The following is a 22,212-nucleotide window of genomic DNA, read 5'->3' as shown; positions in this document are numbered from 1 at the left end:
TGATAAGAGATCAGCACTCAAAATGGAATGAAGTAATAAGCGGTGTCCCGCAGGGAACAGTTCTGGCCCCAATAATGTTTGCTATATATATTAATGATATGGATGAAGGAATTGAAAGCTATATGAGCTTCTTTGCAGATGATGCAAAATTACTGAAAAGAGTGAAAACTGAAGAAGATTGTGAATCACTACAGAGAGATCTAAATAAAGTACAAGAATGGAGTAGGAAGTGGGAGATGGAGTTCAATACAAAAAAGTGTAGTATAATGGAATTTGGAAAAAGCAAAAACAGAATAACAGGATCATATAATTTGGGAGAAGAAGGAATAAAAAAAGTAGAAAATGAGAAGGACCTGGGAGTCATTGTTATGAATAATATGTCACCTGAGAAACATATAAATAAGATTTTTGGAGAAACTTATAATTTAATAAGTACAATCAAAGTGGCATTTACATACCTGGATGAAGAAATGGTGAGGAAAATCCTAATCACCCTGATAAGACCAAGATTGGAATATGCAGCAACGATATGGTCACCAAGTACAAAAAAATGTATAAAAAAACTTGAAAGAATACAAAGAGCAATTACAAAACTGGCACCAACACTCTCAAAACTATCATATGAAGAGAGACTACAAAAACTTAAACTACAGACACTAGAGCAAAGAAGAGAGAGAGGAGATTTGATAGCTATTTACAGAATCATGAAAGGCATAGAAATTACTGATAGAGAGAATCTGATAAAATGGGATGACAGAAATACAAGAGGACACGGAAAGAAAATAAAAAAAGACAGCTATAGAAGAGATTTTAAAAAGAACAGCTTTCCTCACAGAGCAATAGACAGTTGGAACAAGTTAGATGAGAAAGTGGTGTGTGCAAAAACAATACATGAATTTCGGGATAGTTTAGATAAAATGAGATATGAAGACGGGACCCCACGAGCATAGCTCCCCTTCCCGTAAAATACAACTAGGTACAACTAGGTAAATACACAAATACTATCACGAGACTACATAAGCAGTAAACAGTGATTCACCTTGAAAACATATGAACACGAACGTTTTGTTTATTTAAAATTCAACAGGGTAACATTTCTACAGCTAACTTGTATTCAAAGGCTCTGGGAGAATGATTATTAGCTTAGGAAGAGTTCCTCAAATGTACATAATATTTTCGTAATCAGGTTCACTAGAAATAAGTTACTTTTATACTGATTATATTTGGAGAACTAAAGAAGTGAGGGAGGCCGTCGTGATTGTTCTGCGGTAGTTGAGTCAAACTAGTCATAACTCATAAGTAATGGCAAATAAAGCAGGGATTAGACATGTGGCATTGACTGGGACACCTGGTAGGTATTACTGATTATTTTATTTTAGTTGTCAAATTTCGTCCTCAATGGGCTGAGCTAAATTTAAGTATGTATAATGTTGTCTTCCTTTATTATTATTATTATTATTATTATTATATATATATATATATATATATATATATATATATATATATATATATGTATATATATATATATATATATATATATATATATATATATATATATATATATATATATATATATATATATATATATATAATTTCTGTGGAGGTCTATCACTCATCCCCCTCCCAATAAACAATATCAAGAATAAATGTTTGTCTAATAGTGGGGTTTATGCAAACTTGATACGTGTTTCCAATAGAGCATTTTACATATTTAATCCCCCCCATTGGCTAGTGCAAAAAACGAGTATTTACCTAATTTTTCAAATTAAGTAAATACGCGTTTTTTATTTATCTGATTGTAGAGAAAAGAAGTAACAGTTGTCTTGTGGGATCCCACATCCTGCTCTCCAGTTTATCATCCATAGCTTCAAATTCATGCATGGCTCAAACTTGTATATACTTTATTCTTTTTTTTTTCCAATTATGATATTTAAATTAAAATTTATGTTTTATTCCAGCTTGGGCTGTATCACCTAAGCTATTCCAAGTATTTATTTATTTATCTATATGAAAGATTGTATTCCTTCTCATCCTTTAGTTATGCTTCTTAATTTGTACTTGTGACCCTAAAGGATAACCATCATGCTCAGGTACAATTTTGCATTTTTCTTTCATGAGAAACAGGATTAAAACAAATAACTCAAAAGTAATTTTTGAGGGACATTGTATCATCAAGGTAGTTTTTAAAGGACTTTTTGACAGAAATATTTGTTATCTGTTAATTTACATTCAAAGCAACACAGCCTGTTGTGCCATCTCTTAGTATTAATTCTGATGATGTCACAATATACACGACCCCAAGAGGATCTATCTAACAGTTTCAGTCTCTAAACTCTTCTTCTTGTTCAAGTTTTGAGGTCAGTGTTAAGCAAAAGAGGCTTCAAATAGAAGACCTTCAAGTTTTGGAGAGACAAGTCTCTCACTTTACAGTCTCACACAAATCATCGGTTGTTGTTTTGATCATTAATACACTCTCCATGGACCACTAAAATTTTTTAGGTCAATGTTAAACCAAAAGAAGCTTCAAATAGAAGACCTTGAGGTTCTGGAGAAACAGGTCACTCACTTCACGGTCTCACACATGTCAGTTCGAGAGTCTGTTGAAGACCATCTCTAAACTCAATAACAAACCATATACTGGCAAGTAACCTGAATGCACACCACCCAAACAGGCTTGTCATACAAACAACAGATCAAAGAGGACCCAAAACTCTTTAATAACTCCCTAATGTAAACATACTTAACTCCTGCAACATCCAAAGCAAACAGCCTCTACAACACAACCATCAACCAACATCACCAGACATAACAATATGCTCACACTCCACACAGGCCCAAACCATATAGGAAACAATACAAAACCTACCATCTGATCACTCGCCAGTTAATTTCATCATTGAACTGAAAGAAAAATTACAACCCAAGACAAAGAGGACTTTCATAAATTAATAGAACACAAACTAACAAAAGTACTCTGAAGACATTGAGAAAGAACTAGAAAAATTTCAATTAGACCAATTCCCATCCTTGAATAAAGCTGTTAACAAAATAGTAACAACAATCTAGTAAAAAACACATCCCAAGAGGCTGCAGAAAGAACTTCAACATAAAGACTGCATTATACACAATCATGCACGCAAACAACACAACATACACTCTATAAAGGATTTGTGGGAAAACCCAGTCTCGGCTGTGGCCTTCCTTGGGGAGACGGGACTGCTCGGACAGACAGTCTAGGGAACGACAACAACAACAACAACATAAAGTTCACACAAGAAATAGCTTCAATAAAGAAAAAAATTGATAACTTAAAAAAACAACAACCTCACAGTACAAGAAAAAGAACTGCTAAAGCAACTAAATGTTGAAGTTACAAAACAAATCAATGGCATAAAGATTTAAATGGGAAAAACTAACAAACAAAATAGATGGAAAGACTGACAATGGAAAAATATGGAGAAAAGTAAAAACCATCAATAACTCAAAACTAAATCCCTCCCATTGAAATTTTAACATGTTCATACGAGTATTTTTGCACATTACTGCTGTTCTACGGAAGGTTCTATGGAAACTCACTGGCCAAGCAGGTTAGGGTGTTTGTTACTTGCGGTAAAGGTCAAGAGGATAACAATTCAAACTCTGCTGCCAGCAAGTTGGACCAAGGGCATGGTTCATTAAATTTCACACTACAGAGACCCCTGTAAGGGGCACCATCCTAACCTCATGATAGGGGGAAATTGTGATGTTAAATCATATCATCATCATCATATCAAATCCACCCCCACACCCACCCAACCATGAATCAGTTGGTGCAACACAAGACATGATACAGGTATTCATCTATTTACCTGTGTTCTAGTAATGTATTTTTGCTGTAGAGTGCCATGCGGTATGAGAAATTTATTTCAAAATAAATTTTTCAAATCACATTTACACGTTCTGGGCCAACTGCATTTTCAATTCACATGCTGATGAACACTGCCACAAGGTGGCTGCCAGGTACACTAACCATTCCCACTCCCTATACTCAACCTCTCCCACCATTTTCTACTATTTTTATTATATTAGTAAAATAAGGATATGTTCATAATGCAGTATGTGTTATTTGCAAAATGAAATCATTTTTGTGACATGATAGGAGTTTCATACCTTTACCAGACTCATTGTGTATGTAACTCTAGGGGAACACACTCCATTTTCCAGTTGCACAATTTTCTAATTGCATGATGGTCAAAAGAAGGCATATACTATAACATAAATAGACAAGTTCCTGTACCGTCTTCTAAACAGTTGTTTCTCCAAAACTAGCTTGAAGCCCACCATACCATAAAAAAGGAAAATACAAGTCAAAGCTCCTAAACTTGGCACCCTCGGGACCAGCACTGGGCCGAGTAATAGAATATTCCAACTTTAAGAAAATGTGTTTCCTGATGTTTGGGAGCCATAATATTAATAATTGGGCTACAGAGGTACTATAGATACATGAAATAACAGTGTACTCCACACCACAGCACCATCACAACAAACCAGCATACCTAATCTGGTGGCAGGAAATGATCATGGCAGCACTAAGCAGCCATACCATGAAATACCATGCCGTGTTTTGGGTGTTCTGCTGGGTTTCAGAAGGTATGTAATTATAGCTGACTTTTAAGTGTTGCTGGGTCTTAGATTGCTGAGTTTGGGAGCTTTGACCTGTAATTAAAGAAATACAGATAATCAAATCAAATAATGAAGCCTCCCTCTTTCCTAATAATCAAGGAAAATAAACATAGACACCCTTCAAACCAGACAAAATTAATCATTAATAATGATAATAGGATGCGCAAAAAACACCCCAATAGGATATCTGCATACAGAAACCAAACTCCTCCCTACTGAACATCACAAAAGAAAGGTTCACAGTTCTTTGCAGGAGCACTCAAGTCTACTCATCCATCTCATTACATCACACAGATGTAACTAATTAAACACAACAAAAAGCTACATCAGCAGCATACTACTCAGACCTTTATAACAACCTACCACCTGCACCACACAACACATTCCTACAAATAAACATTCACACTCAGGTCACTGAACAACCACTTCAAAACCAACCCCCAAACACCATAAATCATTAGCCCCACAGAAGAACCCCTTCCAAGAAAAGCAAGTACCACACTAGCACAACAGCTTTCAAGTCACCATTCAGCATGAAAACACTACCAACACAGAACTGGCCTGGCCACATAAAGAAACTGACCCAAATGCAACTATTGCACAGGAGAACCCAAGCACCTCATCTGACACTGCCCCACCCTAGCCACACCTGGGCAATAGTACAATATTTCATCCTTGAGTGACTTATGGACCAATGCAGTGTCTTGCCTTTTATCTGGGATCTGTGGGTCTCTTCCAAAAAAGTTCTGGAGCAACAGGTTGATTGATTGATCTCTAGGAGGAAACTTTAGACTGTTACTGGTGTTGCATTAATAGGTTTCACCATGCTCTTGGATCATGTGTTGCTCTCATTTTTTAATTATCAGCTGTGTGGGTCTTTTTCCTTGTTACCAGCTAACAGGAGCAGAGGAGGAGTTATTTGTTGTCAGGTATGTGTAAAGGAGAGTTGGTATTCAAAGTTGATAAAAAAGAGATTTTGGGTCTGGTCTGACAAGTAAGTGCCAGACCCTCAGGACTTTACCTTCAGATAAAGGTGAGGATAAGGACTATGTGAGGATGAAGTCCTTAGTGGCACATCATTCTGCTCATTTGAATGAGCAAAATGTTGTACCAATAATGACTGCTCTTTCTGACTTACTTGTTGTCAGTTGCCCTTTTGCCTCTCTCTTTCAAGGGTGAAGATATTGATGGGTTTTAAAGATAGGTGGCAGGGAAATTAATTTCTCTAATGTCCATCTCACATGACTGCTGCCAACAGGTAGACATCAATGAGCCTGCAGGCATCAAGATGTAGAAGATAATTGTTTCTGCTTGGAGACATATCATAAAGTTCATTAAGAGTTGAGCATCAGGATTGTACATGGTTATGGAAAATTATGGATTTTCACCCTTACTCTATGTTTCATATCTTCTGGAAGACAAGAATCTAATAATTTGAATTTAAATTTTCCTACAGGTGTTGGAAAAACAACCATGGTACAGAAAGTTATCTCAGTCTTACAGAAGAAGAACATTCATTGTGAAGGATTTTACACTGAAGAGGTACGGAAAGATGGGAAAAGAATTGGTTTTGATGTGGTCACTGTTACTGGTGAGAGAGGAATTTTGTCAAGAATTAAGTAAGTTTACAGTGATTTTGTATCTGTTCATTGCAATGAAGGTGAAAAATTAAATTAAAAAGTATGAAGTTTAGTAAAGTCATAGAATCCTTCAGATTTTACATTTATGATATTTGTGCTGTAATATATGAAGTGTCATTCAATACATCACACATAAACACTTAATTTATACATATTAAAACTGTTTGTAATGAAGAACCTTTGAAAGACTGAAAGGAGAGGTAGAAATGTGAGTTTGATAGGATGTCATTAAAATGTAAAGAAAACTCATAAAAGGTTAAAGGGAATTATGAGAAATTTTCTGGCATTAACCACATCAGTACAATTCAAATTCTTGCATGCGGCATTATTGTCATATGTAATTTGCATCACACTACCTGCATTATAAAATATAAAGTCATTACTTTGGTATATGTAATTTATATGTATATATGTAAATGGATGATTGTAGTTTCTGGGAGTGTGGTGTGAAGTCTGGCTGTGATTCAAGGTCAGTTTTTTGGGATATTAATTTGGATCCATGATTTTATGTGGCTAGATGTTAAGAATAATGTGTTAACTATTATTTTGGCTGTATGGGGAGGTGGATGAGAGAGTGGGCATGACTATTGCAATGAATTGTAGGGCATTTGTCAACAACTGGGGTTGATTTTACAGCAAGAACTATCTACAGTATATACAAGGGACGGGTGCACTTGTCTACTAAAGGATTTTGGCTCCTTCTGAATCCCTTGAGCAAGAAATAGATATCCTACAGTTTTTTTCAGGAAGATTATGTGCAAGTTGAGAGAGAAGTATTGGAATATAATTTAGACAATAGAAACAGCTCAGAGGATTGTGAAAAGAATCACTTAAACAGGTGGAGGGAGGATACACTAAGTGTTCTATACAAACAGCAGAAGCGTAATGAATGAAATTGATTTGTTGAAAAGTAAAGCATAGGTAGAGAGACCTGATGTAGCTATTACCGAATTCTGGATCAATATGGTGGATAGACATTTCCTTCCAGAAATTGTGATAGAAAAATAAAGACTATAGTATGAGTATTTCACTAGGATAGGGTAGGCAGGAGGGGAAAGTATGGAAAGCAGAAGTAGATGGAGGGAATTTGAGTGGAACACCAAGATTGAGGTGGATGGATGGGGGTGAAGGGAGCAGTGAATACAAGAGGAATGTTAGTCAAGTAAGGTGTGAATGGAGAGCAGTTGTGAATAGATGATGAAATGATGTAGCCTTTAGGGAATCCTTTTTGTCTGCTGTATATATCGAGTGGATGGAGGATGGGAGATGACAACCAGTTTTGGCAATTGGGTCCTGATGTAGGGGTGCTGTATCATGTCACTTTGCCTCTGACCTGAGCAGTATGGTGGGAGGGAGGAGTGATCCTTTATCCATGAGGAGCTAAGATGGGAGGGAGAGTGAATGGGTTTTTGGATGGGTGTAATGTGGTTGTATGCTTTGACTCAGCCACCTCCCTTAGAAAGACAAAAGATCCTATTGATATATGTATGTATTTACTGATATTTTACCATCACATATTTCTCAGGAACCAGTGCTAGTCTTTTTCTTCTTCTTCTCTGTCTTCCTCTTCTTCTTCTTCTCTTTAATCTTCTTCCATAATCATCTCCTTCCTTAATCTTCACTGGTTCAAAAATTCTGTTGTTTCAAAACCAGTCTGGTCTCAGGCTTGCCAGATGAGGAAGGTTCAATTTGTATAAAAAATTTCAGAAGAATTGTTACAAAACAGTGTCCAGGGATGGGATGTTATAAAAATAAAATTAATCATACTGAATATCTGGAGAAGTTCATCTAGGTTTTTTCAAACATAATTTTTTAAATCTAAATAAACACTATGTGAAGATGAGACTTTATTATCATGACATTTTGCTTGTTATATTTTTTTTAGCTCAGTTATGTGTATCACAACTAAGTAGTCGATAAAGCTTTAACAAGCAAAATGTAATAATAAATGCTCAGCCCTCACATGGTGGTTTCTTTTTATAGATTTGTCGGAAAGTATTTTGTTTTGTGGAAAGTATTCAAAGGAAAGTATTATTGATATTTTTAATTATTTCGCAGACCAGACAATGGGAGTCATGGATGTCGTGTAGGACAGTACGTAGTTGATGTTCCTGCCTTTGAATCTCTGGCCCTTCCTGTAGTGAGGACAGCAAAGGTAATTGATGTATGTAATCCAAACTTCTCCCAGGGTCGCAGAAATAAGGAGCTTCCTGCTTGGTATTTTATTTTGTTCTTTTCACATTTTTGGTTGCTCATCCACAAAAATATTCCTACACAAATGCTGCTTGGTTCATGAACTTAAACATTCTCTTTACCAAAGAACTGCTAGCATGCATGCTATACAATGCTAGCCTTCCTTCCTGTTCCCTCCTTAAATCTCACATTTATCAGCCTTCATTTTACCTAAGCACCCAGTGGTGGAAGACAAGAATTTTATAATTATGTTCTTATGTATATCACAAAAAAAAATTAAATGAAACAGAACAAAGGGACTATGAGCTTCATCTTCTTATAATTTTCTCCTTCAGAGTTGAGGCAAAAATATGCTTTTGCTCTACCACCCTAGAAGGGGGTTTAGGGTCCTTGTGTTGATGTATATACATACATATACATGTACCAAAAGCCCCTTTCCTACTTGTAACCCCTTCAATACAGTGACATTTTTTTTTTTTTTTTTTTTTTGCAAAGGGGAGGTGATTTTGATGCAGCTGAAAGGTCAGACTTTAGTCTGAAGTGAATTTTGGTTGATTGAGAGCTCCTTCAGGCTGGAACCCACCCCTTATGCTGATTAAAATCATCTGTAATATTCATCAGGGGTTAAGGGGGGGGGGTGACTGAGTCAAAATATATACCCACTTTTCACCCATCCCAAAAGAGAAGCAATGTTGGAAGTGTTGAAGATGTATGGGATAGGGGGAAAGTCGTTAAGTGCGGTAAAAAAATATCAAATTAGTAGTGGTGCTTGTGTTAAGATTGAAAATGGTGAAAGTGGTTTTAGGTGAAGGTGGGGCTACACTAAAGTTGTATAATGTCACCATGGTTGCTCAGTGTGTACTTGGATGGGGTGGTACAGGAGGTCAATGCAAGGGTGATGGGCAGGGGTTTGAAGCTGGTTAACGAAAGTGGAGAGAGGTGGAAGGTGAGCCAGTTGTTGTTTGCTGATGATGTTACACGTATGCTTGGGTCAGAGGAGCATCTAACACAGGTAGTTAGAGAGTTTAGGAGGGTGTGTGAGAGGGAAAGTTGAAATTAAATGTGGGTAAAAGTAAGGTGACGGGATGTACAAGAAGTGAGGGCAGTGAGTTGGAAACAAGTCTTAAAAGAGAAAGGATAGAGGAAGTAGATTTAAGTATTTAGGGTCACATGTGGCAGGGAATGGAGGTGGAGGTAAACTGTAGAGTGAGGGAAGGAAATAAATGTCTTGGGAGAATAAGAAGTTTCATATGAAATAGGTATCTGAGGATGAAGATAAAAGAGAAGACTAATTGAAGGAATAAATTAGAAAAGAAATAACCATCAAATGCAGGTGGATCACCAGCTTTCATCACTTTCAATGCATTTATAGCTACCCTTTTCTTATTGCCCTATCATTGTTTCCTTTCCTCACAATCTTTTTCCTGAAAATATTTTTTATTTATCTATTCATTTTTTCAGATCAGTAAAGGACAGGTACTGGTGTTGGATGAAATTGGGAAAATGGAAATGTTTAGCAAGGAATTTGTAGCAAGTGTGAAACAACTTATTAACTCGCCTGGCTATACAATTCTCACTACCATTCCCGTCTCAAAGGGGAAACCAATTCCTCTGGTGGAGCACATTCGATCACACGCAGATGTAATGGTTGTTCAAGTAAGTTCTCTTTTGTTTGTATCAGTATTGAAGTCTGAATGGTGCTGAAAATGTGAGTCTTGTATGGTTGGGGGGAGGTCTTATTGTTCCATGAGGTAGATGTTGGAGGGAACATCCCATACCACAATCCATCACACCTCATCAGTATCTTCACCTCAATATGGAGGCCTTAAGATCCTCAGTCACCAGATGGTCTATGATTTTTCTGTATCATTCCCTTGTCCCTCATTCTCTCTCTTTACATCTTCTCTCTCTCTCTCCCTCCCTCCCTCTATCTATCTATCTGTACGTCCTTCTCTCTTCCTATTTCTATATCCCTCTCTCTCTCTCTCACCATCCCCCTCTCTGTCTCTCTCAATCCCTCTATCTATCCATCCCCCCCTCTCTCTCTCTCTCTCTCTCTATCCCACTCTTTGTATCCCTCATCCTCTCTCTCTCTATATCTCTCTATCCCTCACTCCCCTTATTCCTCTCTCTTTCTCTATGCCTTTCTATGTCGTCCGACTCACTAATTGGTCGGCAGTTGGTAATTTTGCAGAGGATAAAAACGTAACTTCTCTTTGATCATATTATATGGAAATCACACATTTTAAAGAAAATAGGTGAAATAATGCAACCGTATGCTAATTTTTCTATAAAGTTATGCATTTGAGCAAAAGCCGTCATTGTTTGGGTTTGGTCGGCGTTGGTCGACGTTTAGTGAGACCCTGTCTTAATTAGCGATGGCTGGGGCGAGAGTGAGACAGAGTGGCGCATCGGGAGTGGTAGCCCAATTCGACTGGGTGGGTGGCACGCGAGATTTGAATGTCGAATTGTTCAAGTCTGGCTGTCGAACCTTGAAGGTTGGGTATAAATTAGCTACTGTCGAATTTGCGATAATTCGAATTGTGAACGGTCAAATTGCGGTGACCCCCTGTATATGTATATTAGTCTATTTAGTTTGTGAATATATTATGGAAGTTTTGTTGTGATTATAAAAAGAACTCTTTATGATGTGTTTAATTTTCAGCTCTCCAGGGAAAACCGTAATGATCCAGCCATTCATGAACAAATAATTTCGACTCTGATGTCATCACTGTCTTCTTGATGCAAAGAAAATGTACCCTGTTTAAATGTAATAAAAATGCAGAAACAAGTGACTGCTGTCATATAACATTTGTGATGTAAACCTGAAGAAAAGAATCCATAAGTGATATAATTTTCCAGGCAAGTATTTATGTTTCTTAAGTTGATTTATTTTTTCCTTATATTTATCATCCATGATGTTTTGCAAGATTATTTTGTTTGTGCACTGGTACGGAATAGTTATGTGTCATGCTATGAAATTGAGGTTCCATTGAATACTTCATCCCAAGGAATTTGTGTTATGTTTTGAATTATGAAGTGCAGTACTGTTGAATTTGTCTTTGAGGAATGAAGATTATATCTTGTGATGCTTATAGTAGTTTTCAGAATATGACAGCTATGAGATAGTGATAAGAGAACTGCACATTTATTGATGTCTTAAACTTCAGAATAAAATTTGATATACTGGAGATTTGTATTGTGTATCCTACTTTATATTACCCTATATGAAAAATGCATTAACTGAAGGCCCAGACAGAATTTCAAACATCCATAAAGCCTTGAATAAAGAATTCAACTACAGGTTACACAACAAAATTCCATACAGACCCTACAAAAGACATGCAGAATAATCTCTGTATCATCCACGTTGCTCAAACTAACGGAAAGGCTGGTAGCTGCAAGAGGAAAAATCAGAAATACCTATCTCCCTCCAGCCATCATGGATTGAAGGAAGGCCACTCCACCAGCACGTTTCCCACAAAAATCACACAAGTGCTGGAAGGATTCAATAGAAAGGCTCATCAGAAAGAACAGTTTTTGACAAGGTCCCCAGGCATTTTCTATCCAAAAAGGCCATCGGTACAGACATTCATAACAAGAAGACGTGGTTAGACACATTCAAAACAAGAAAACGTGAAGAGTAAAACAAAACAACCAAATTTCGAGAACAAAAAGGCTATACAACAAAATCCTTCACGGTAGTGTCATATTTTATTGTGGCTATAATTTTTTTTCTCAAGGTCACGTGACCGAGTCGAGGGACCAAAGAATAAAAAATATATATATGTGAGACAACGCTCTTTATATACAGTACTTTGTTTTGGTTAATGCCAAGTTATTTTATCATGGAGGGCGTGACAAGAAGGAAAATGATGGGATAATTGGTACGAGGAGTACCACAAGGAAGAGACAGGTCTGACAAAGGGTAGAGTCCAGTGGCAGATCCAGTATATATATATATATATATTGGGGGGCTAACCTGAATTTTGTAAATACAGACGACGTTTGGCTAACCACAATTTTGTAAATATAGATGACGCTTTTCAACAGATGTACTCTGTAGCACGGATACAATGATTTGGAATATAAATTGAAGTATATATATTCTCACATGATTTAGTTTCAAGATATTGGACGAAAGTAATACTTAATCTTACGTTTTTAAAGATTTACTCTCAATAAAGTGTTGAATATCCTTCCAATTATCCTCACCAAGTGTTTTATCAAATGGTGGGGAAAAATCTGACATTGTATTACTGCTTTCTGCCACATATACAAGTCAGGTTTCTCGACCTCTGCAATGAGGCAATGAAAGAATATTATATATATATATATATATATATATATATATACTGTATATATATATATATACGGTATATATATATATATGCTGGTACATTGTGACAAGTTGATGAAGGTGGAAAAAGAAGTCACGGGACTAGTTCTGAGTTCCTGAGTTTATTCCTGACCGGTTTCGCTCTATGCTTTGCTCTATGCTTCTTCAGAGGAAGCATAGAGCGTAAACGGTCATGAATAAACTCAGGAACTCGGAACTAGACCCGTGACTTCTTTTTCCACCTTCATCATATATATATATATATATATATATATATATATATATATTGTGGCTTTGCTCCCTAGCTGGATCCGTCACTGGTAGTCATAGTCACGACTCAAAACAATCGCTAAAGCCGGACAGACGGAACTGCATTCTGGAATTCTGGGACCTGGAACGTGTGGTAAGTGCCAAACACGCAGTATTTTCTGGTAGGAGTTTATTGCGTAGGTCTACACACAAGTATGGCAGGAAGTGATCTGTCACAAGCGAATGCTTGGGGCATCATGACGCACCCGTGCCCTATTTCCTGATACATTGTTGCCAGGTGGGAAAAAGATTAGGCAAAACAATACATACAAACATATCTAGGTATATACATAAGAATACACAGAAACAATAGAACAATAACATATAATGATGAATATGCATGCAAAATGGTTAAGGGTAACATATATTAAATACTTGATGCTATCACGTAAAATTGGCATGGACGCATACGCCTAATGACGTATACATAATCAGTTATATAATTATGTATAGGGCACTTATATAATGTAATGACTACATAGGCTTACTTATACAATACATTTACAATAAATATATGTTGATATTAAGTACTTATGTATAATAAAGAAGTGTTACATATACAATAAAGGAGATACATATACAATAAATATATACAATAATGGGACCTTTCGCAGTGAGCGATTTGATACCAGACACCGCCAGGTTTTGTAATTCTTGCCGGAAAATAAATACTTTTTTGGGCAAGTTATAAGCTTACAGAGGTGTATCGTTGTACATTATTGTGTCTGAAATTTAAGTCAATTAATTTCATGATTGCAAACGGCATATAGCATTGTTTGAGCCTCTATTTATAATTACAGCCTATAATTGTATCAAGCCATGCAATTTGTCATTTTCTACCGACTTCAATGGACGTATACTGATATATACTTTCATTTGAATGCACCAAGCAATAGGCAAATCCATGTAATGTATCGAAAATATAATTTTGCATCGAAGACTTAATTTTTTCGGTACGATTAACATTTGTGTTTCTCTTACTTTTTCTTAAATCGGACGTGCAGTCTGCCACGGCACACGTAAAATTAGTCGTATTTGTTTGAAAATAGCTCCCAGCAGATCTAAGAGCATATTCTTTACTCAAAGGTCGTTAACTTCGTACGTCCGCCACCACTGTTGTTATTTTTTCTCACTGATTATCTTCATATACAGGACGTGACAGTGATATCCATTTTTTTTTCAACACTCAGATAAAATGCACAAACCGAAATCAACATCCTCTTATTTTTACTGCTCATACTTCAGTAAAAATAATTACCTATTTTTAGTTTTACCTTATAATTAAATTAACAAAGCCTTATCACACACCAGTAAGTAAAAATTATAACATTAAGAGTCATGTTTTTAATTCTAAATACATTTATGCAGCAATTTATGTAGTATCTTTGTTCAAATATCGGTTTCCAAATTAGCTAAGTCACCCCTTTGCCACGTGAAATCCGAGACAATTGAAAATTCTAGCGCTAATAGGGATCTACGAGCCTGACTGCGAAAGGTCTCTTTAGGTAAGGAAGGGCTTGCCACAAACGTCAGCCATGGAAACCCGTTTGTTTGCTACGTCACTCGAGACGATGAAACTGGTTCTGCTTTACATGTTTATTATTAGTTATATGTTAATTTATTATGATTTACTATTTACCTGTTTGTTTATTATTTAACTATACCTATGCATTTATTTATGTATTTTATTTGTTATTTACGCTATTATAGTTTTTATTTTATTTTTTTCGCATCCGACCTAGATATGGACCAAAAGGTCTCCTGTCTGCATGCTCCGCCTTTGTAATCCTTTGTAATGTGCGCGCGTACACATACACAAAAACACGCGTACACATACACACAAACACGCGTACACACACACACATACACATGGATGCACATAGATAACACATACACATGTAGATCCATACAGGTATACATATTTAGACATACACGTGTAAAGACGTACCGCTTCCCAGTTACAGTACAAGTTCGTTTCCCCAACTCCTAAACTTAGTGACATCACGGCCATACTCTCGTAACGTTTACTAACGAAGCTTCTGGGGCGTCTGGTCGGTCACTCGGTCAGGCGGTGAACTTGCTCGATCATGTCACTGCTGATGCAATGGCACGTAACTCTGTGACATACAAACATACTACACACACACACACACACACACAGCTAAGATAAGAGGAAAACAATGGGCGAGGGTGGGCACGTGCCTTTGACTCTGCTAACCTCTCATACTCGTATAAGGGGGAAGAAGTATATACTCGTAGATAGATAAACTCGTTTCCCTTTGTATTGTACGAACAACTGAATGGAACGGAATGAGGCAACGAGATGGCCCTCACTAGTAAATTCTCTCCATCTCTCTCTCCCTTTCTCCCTCTCTCTCTCCCTTCCTCCCTCTCTCTTTCTCCCCCTCTCCCTCCCTTCCTATTCCCCCCTCTCTCTCTCTCTCCCTCCCCCCACTGTCTCTCCCTCCCCCCCCCCTCTCTCTCTCTCTCTCTCACACACACACTTATGGGTTATGGCTGACGGGTGGGTCTGAAGAAGCAGCGATGTTACGTCACTGATGTGTCCTGCGGGTTGTAGCAAATACGTTTGCAAACGTTTGGCTAGGAAGGATCGCTATGACGTCATGTCGGTTGGGAGGGGGAGGAGGAACATAGAGAATTTATCTTCGAGTTAAGGTAGTTGGGCTGGTTAGTGTGCGCACAAACACCGCATGGAAAGGAGGAAGATAACAGCTTCCTCAAATATTCGATTGCGTCCTCTGATATAACTGACCTTTGACGTGGAAACCAGTCGTCTTGAATTGACGATGAAAGAGTGCCTGGTTCTCGTGTTCTTGATCGTGTGTTTGACGGCCATTACATGTATCACTTCTCCTCGCTCGGCCAGCACTGAAGAGGAGCTTTTCATAAAGCAGATGAAGGAGTCTAAAAAAATACAAGCCGAAATGGAGTGTCGACCTACTTTCCGCAAGGTATGTATGTTTGTTTACCATTTTACAATCGGATACACATATAGAAATACAATATATAAGACTTCTACGATGGCAGATAAAGCATTTGAAACTTATTTCCAAGGTTGACGTGCGGGATCTGTTGCTGAAGAGCGTCCCGAGTGAGATTGTGGCGAAAGATAACTACAAACCAAGGGAGCTGTTTGTCCCCACCTGTAGCAACGTCTGCAGCCACTGTGACATGCACCTTGGCTTGCGGCACAACTGCACTGCCACGGCAGAGGAAGAAAAGACCTTCTACATCCGATACGGCCGAAGGCGGCCGCTCAAGTACCACCTTCACAAGGAAATGATCGCCAAAGAGTGCAAGTGTCAGCCGGTGTGAGGAGGTGCCCTGACGTCACGAAACGACGACGCGACGGTTACTGGGTCTTCCTGAGGTGATATGGCTCAGACGCCAGGTGCGAAACTGGCATTCGCAATTGGACGCCCGGCCTTCCTGGCAGAACAGGGACACTTGGCTCCGGGCAAAGCAGCGCCCTCTATTTATTTTGACTCTTTAATGATATGTGCCAAGCACATGAAAATGTATAATTATGTAGCATAATTATGTAGCGCTTTGTGCAGCGCCCTCTATTTTGCCACTATTAATTGATTGACATGTGCCTTATGCATGAATCTGTACACAGACCTGTATATTAATAAAGCTTATTTTGTTTATGTTAACTTTAATATACCTGTGTTAATTTTGCTACTGAGCAATTGAAATTGCCCAGACGAACTGAGTTAATATAAAGATGAATTGATAAAGAAATAAATGATAGGGTGAAATAAATGGCCGAAACAAATGAAGGGACAGGTAAAAACACGAAAGTGAGAAGGGGCAGGAACAAAGTGGATAGAGGCGCCGGTAACAATTTACTTTAACAAAACACACGTATATACACACACATGCACACGTACACATAAACTCACGCACAAACTCATATTAAGGGCACATATACAAATACACATGCATGCGCACATAAGAAAACATGTATAGACAGACATATACACACCACAGATATATATGGGATATACACACGCACGCAATCAAACACAAACGCACATAGAAACACTCATATTCAAACACACATACACACAGTCATACACATGCAATCATATATACAAGACATAACAAATATACACACACACTTATACATACGCACACACAATGACCCACACTTTCACATACACAGAGACAAATGCACACACGTATACACACAAACGGCACACTCACATGCACACACATATATTACACTAACATACACCGTGTGCATACACACACTGTACATACATACACGTATACATTGCACGTACACACACACACCCAGTTTACACACATCTATGCATGATCGCAGAGCGGGTTCTGGTGTCACAGCTGCAAACTCTTGCATCATCAGACGTGAATCTTTCGAGTGCTTAAGGAGTGTAAATTCAAAATGCACGACCAGTTAACTGAATATACTGTATAAGTCGGTAGACATTGATTTTGTGCCTATTTCTTGAAGACAGGCAAATGTTGTTCCTGGTTTCAAAATGGGTGACAAATCGTCTATGCACAGCTGCCAGTTTGACGTCAGTTATAGGTAAATTGGTTGAATCAATAATAGTTAATAGAATCAGAGATCACATGGAGACATGATTTGACTTGTGACTCTCTTCTTACACGAAAATACAAGGCGTCAGAGAATAATGGTAGTTACGATGTTATTTACCTTGACTTTAGCAAAGCGTTCGACGAGGTGTCCCAATAGAGACTACTAAATAAAGTCAAAGCCCATGGCATAGGAGGAAGAGTGTATTGATTAGTGAGAGTACAGTGTATGGTACGGGAGAAGGAAAGTACCTAAGGACTGGAAGAATGTGTGCATAGTACCAGTTAAAGAAAGTATAAGTTGCCAGCATAAATGTTAGAACCATTGAGGTAGCCAAGTGAGCATCCCGGTTAAGATATACAGTATGGTAGAATGATAATGCAGCAGGTAGTGAGAGAAAGAGAGAAGACAGAAGAAGGACTGTATAGTTTTCTAAGGGGATGTATATTTGCAGATCACGAATTCCACCTAAGACAGGTCAGTGACAAAAAGTGCGAGAAAGGGAAGCAGTTATAACTGTGTTTTGTATACCTTGAGAAGGGGTAGGGCAGAAAATATAGGAAAGGAGTGTGGGAGACTAAGATACTGTATGGAATCGGGGGAAATTAGTCAGTGAGGACTTTTCATAATGGACGTGAAGGTTGTGTGAAAATGGTGAATAAAGAAAGAAAAATATTAGAGGTGGATGTTGGTCTGATAAAGGGGTGTGTAACGACTCCATAATCGTTTAATCTCTATGGATGGAGTGAGGAGAAAAGTGAATGCAAGAGTTATGATAAGGGGACTGAGGTCGAAGGAAAATAGGTAAGTATGATTTTGGTCAAGTTTGTTGGATGAGAAGACAGACGGTTAATTTGCCAAAGACTAAAGTAACAATGATTTCCAAGAGTAGAGACCAAGAGGTTAAAATGCAATTGGATGGGAAGAAAGTGGACCAGGCAGAAAATTGCAGGAATGGGAACGACGGAAACACTGGAGGTAAATAATGGCCATAGATTAAGGGAGGGTATAGGTGCTCTCGGAGCGGCATGGATAAGTTATGAGATGGATGTGTGGCACAACAATTATGCTGATCTTTCTCTAGTTACTCAAATTCACAACATTTGACGAACGTGAGCGGGGTGCGTCAGGGATGAGCAGGAGGTAATGTATAGGAATTTGATGTGGTTCAGTTTTCATCTGGTTTGATCATGATGGAATGAAAGTAACGAAGGTGAAGAGAGCAAGAGAGGATGTTCCTCTCCACGGTTAGGCACATTGCTTTGAGAATAACGGATTACTGCAAAGTAAAAGAAATTGTTTGAATATGCATTCATCTGTGTATAATTCACTTATTTGTCTACTGAATTAGTCTTTCATTTGTTTGATTGTCTATTCGTCCGTTTATACAATGATATATTTATCTGTGATAACTGATATAATTATTCAGTTATTCTTTTATATGCATGTATATATATTTTTGTATTTAGCCTCTCCAAGGACCGAAAAATATTCCGTCAGCAATCTCTCCTCAAGTGAACCATTGTAAATCCTTTGTATTTTGGAAAACGAAGGTTCGTATGTTTAGTTGAATATGGTTGGAACACGAAAGACAAATCAAGATTCGAACATTGTTCTTCCGGTGGAAGATGGACATCATCATCATTAATAACAATTATAAGTATATACCGAAGTCGCCTCACTCACCCTGACGCCGCGACGCCATTCCCCACTAACGGTTTCTTCCAAACACCCCTTGCATGCCGGCTCTCCAAATCAAGCAGGATCAGTCGACTTGCCTCAGCTACGGTGTAGGTCTGTGGGGGTTCCCTTCATCTTCTCTACCGGGGGTGATCTCTTGTGGCATTCACCATGTTGGTAACAGGCCTTGGCTGAGTCTTACGGAACATACGCTACTTTGATGCAAAATTATCCCAACGATACCCTACGACTCTCCGAAGACACCTGAGATGCATCAAAGACATCGAGACTCATCTTCAAGTCAGCATTTAGTGTCCGTGTTTCACAGCTGTCCAATAAGACAGGGAGCACAGGCGACTTAAAGATTCAGACTTAAGTTCCGTGTAGATACAGACTACACGGTATTTTGGTTTGATATTTATGATAAAAGATCGGGTGTCGGCGCCATGGCCATGCATTGTGCACGAAGTGTGATGCAAAAGAATATAGTTACTACGTTTGATGCACGTTCCACAAACTCTAGTCTTAGAATGGTGCAATACTTGGAAGAGGTGGAGGAGGAGTGGGAGGGCATGGGGAAGGGAGTGGAGGGCTCAAGCGGGTTGGAATGGAACGTTCATACTAAATTGTACTTAGCAATTGGTGTACTGTGACTTTCCTATTGATGATCGATTACTACGGCGGCTGATGTACTGCTAGGGTCTGTGTGTATACCTTTACCATCTAGTAAAATACATAATCAAAGGAAAGTACGTCGTTGGCAATGCCCGCGCGAAGGGGAATATGACGCAGAGGTCCTACCGCCATGCTTCAGGACCTTCGAGCTTATTCCAATATACTTCGTTGTGTTTTGTACAAAGTCCGCGCGCGACGACTGGTCATGGTATTCTGGTAGGAGGAGGAGAGAATAGGGGAAGGACGGAGGAGATGAAAGAGAAATGAAAAGAGGAAAGAGAGTGAAGAATAGAAAACAGATGCAAGAGGGAAGGAGGATGGTGGGAAAGGTACGTGAAGAAGTGAGGCAGAGGAGGAGGTGGAGTATAGGGCATAGACGTGTCGGTTGCAAAGCGTTGTGCATTATGTGGAAGCAGTCGAGCCTACTCGTCAACTGAGGCGGATTCCTGTTAGACCTTCGCTCCCTCCGACTCCTCAGTCGACACTCATACTTCCTCAGCTTCCGCACTCTCGATGAAACTGTGAAACTCTCAACGCCAACCAAGTCCTCTGTAGTCTCACCCAGTTCCCCGTTGCCCCTTCTTTACTCTCTCATTATTATTTTTGTTGTTGTTATCCATCTGTTTACCTACCCACTCATTTGTTCCACCCATCTATTCGGGTATTCATTTGTTTAGTAATTTGTTTTTGTCCCCTCTGTTCCTTATGATATCTGACATCACAACAGTTCAGTAACTAGGCTCATACAGGTATATCAAACTTGAGGTACACAAAATAAGCTTTATTAACAACAATGTCTTTGATGCAGTTTTAGACATAATACATATAAATAAATAAACAGAAAAATAGAGGAAATCACAGGTCAATGTATATATTTCCGTATTTGGCACATATCAACAGTGTCAAAGTGGATAGTGTTGGTTAAAGCTCTATTTATACATTTTCATGTGTTGGGCATAATATCATTAGAGAGTCAAAATAAATAGAGGGCGTTGCTTGCCCGGAGCCAAAGTCTCGTAAGCCCCTCTTCTTCAAGGAGGGCCGGGCGTCCAATTGCGAGCGCCAGTTTCGCACCTGGCGTTGTCGACTCTTCTGCAGTCGGAGCCATATCACCCCCGGAGGACCCAGTAACCGTCGCGTCGTGGCGTTAGGGCACCTCCTCACACCGGCTGACACTTGCACTTCTTCGCGACCATCTCCTTGTGAAGGTGGTACTTGAGCGGCCGCCTTCGGCCGTATCGGATGTAGAAGGTCTTCTCCTTTTGTTCCACTGCCACGCATACCTGCTGCCTACCTCCGGACTTCTTGCAGTGGCTACATGTATCACCACAAGAGGGGATGAACAACGTCTTTGGATTGAAGTGGTCCCCAGACACAACATCGAAAAGACCCTTCTCCAGCAGCAAATCTCGGACGTCCACCTTACGAAATGTTGGCCGACGACACTTCATCTTCTTTTCGACAATGTTGGAGTGCTTCTTCATCTGCTTCTTGAAGAGTTCCTTCAATTTGGTCGGGTTTCGCCTCGGCTTGCTCAAGGAAGCAGATTCCGCTAAGGCCACCAAACATCCGATGAAGACCACTGTAATCATCCAGAGTTTCATTGTGAACTACAAAGTCTCACTGGTAGACCGCCTCAAAAATCAGATATATCACAACACGGGACACCAGAGCGGAGACGTTACTTCTTCTTGGTCTTCCCGGTTTGTTAACAGTGACCCTGGCAGCCTCACACACAAATATATAACTTCCTTCTCCTCCTCCCAACCCCACCCTTCACAAAAGTAGTTCCGACCGGTGATTCCCCGAGGGCGATCGTGTGCGGACGTACACATTTTTCCTTTGGCAACGTTTTCAGGACTTCCAACGTATCAATGACGTACCATCGCTCAACTACAGATCTGAACCCAACCCTCATCCTCTTCCTTCACAAGAGTAGCGAGAGAGTTACCGTCGCAGTCGGAAAACAGAAAATAAGGACAAATGAAGGGCAACCATAGAAGAAACAAAGTGGAGGATTGTAGAGATCTAGTGTGAATCGCCACTCCTTCGCACGAGTTAGTTCGTAACTAAACGTTCCAGCTCGCTTCGTTCGGGACCTCTTGTGACTCATGGTCCTAGTTCCT

General features: G+C 38.9%; 2 protein-coding genes across 7 annotated transcripts; both read left to right on the top strand.

Annotated features, from left to right (window-relative positions):
- Window positions 1–1,046: 1,046 nt before the first annotated feature.
- LOC143038632 (cancer-related nucleoside-triphosphatase homolog) lies at window positions 1,047–11,686 on the top strand. 5 transcript variants are annotated; one of them, XM_076208104.1, is made up of 6 exons: window positions 1,047–1,351; window positions 4,512–4,629; window positions 6,119–6,204; window positions 8,361–8,466; window positions 9,957–10,151; window positions 11,161–11,686. In XM_076208104.1, exons 2-6 carry the CDS (start codon window positions 4,594–4,596, stop codon window positions 11,236–11,238), a joined length of 501 nt encoding a protein of 166 aa, XP_076064219.1. In that variant the 5' UTR covers window positions 1,047–1,351; window positions 4,512–4,593; the 3' UTR covers window positions 11,239–11,686. The 5 variants fall into 5 exon arrangements, with proteins under 5 accessions (XP_076064219.1, XP_076064216.1, XP_076064220.1 ...); XM_076208105.1 differs by having other exon boundaries at window positions 1,062–1,351; window positions 8,361–8,457; XM_076208101.1 differs by lacking the exon at window positions 4,512–4,629 and having other exon boundaries at window positions 1,061–1,351; window positions 6,119–6,281.
- Window positions 11,687–15,806: 4,120 nt separating this feature from the next.
- On the top strand, window positions 15,807–16,814 carry LOC143038631 (uncharacterized). Of its 2 annotated transcripts, none has more exons than XM_076208098.1 (2): window positions 15,807–16,115; window positions 16,198–16,814. In XM_076208098.1, the coding sequence occupies exons 1-2, from the start codon at window positions 15,951–15,953 to the stop codon at window positions 16,477–16,479; spliced, it is 447 nt and encodes a 148-aa protein (XP_076064213.1). In that variant the 5' UTR covers window positions 15,807–15,950; the 3' UTR covers window positions 16,480–16,814. The 2 variants fall into 2 exon arrangements, with proteins under 2 accessions (XP_076064213.1, XP_076064215.1); XM_076208100.1 differs by having other exon boundaries at window positions 15,822–16,115; window positions 16,219–16,814.
- Window positions 16,815–22,212: the final 5,398 nt, after the last annotated feature.

The sequence above is a fragment of the Oratosquilla oratoria genome, chromosome 24 (assembly GCF_046742065.1).
Source record: "Oratosquilla oratoria isolate Oo_2021 chromosome 24, ASM4674206v1, whole genome shotgun sequence".
Lineage (NCBI taxonomy): Eukaryota > Metazoa > Arthropoda > Malacostraca > Stomatopoda > Squillidae > Oratosquilla > Oratosquilla oratoria.
Note: the sequence above shows the minus strand (reverse complement) of the source record. Positions and strands in the feature narration are given on the sequence as shown.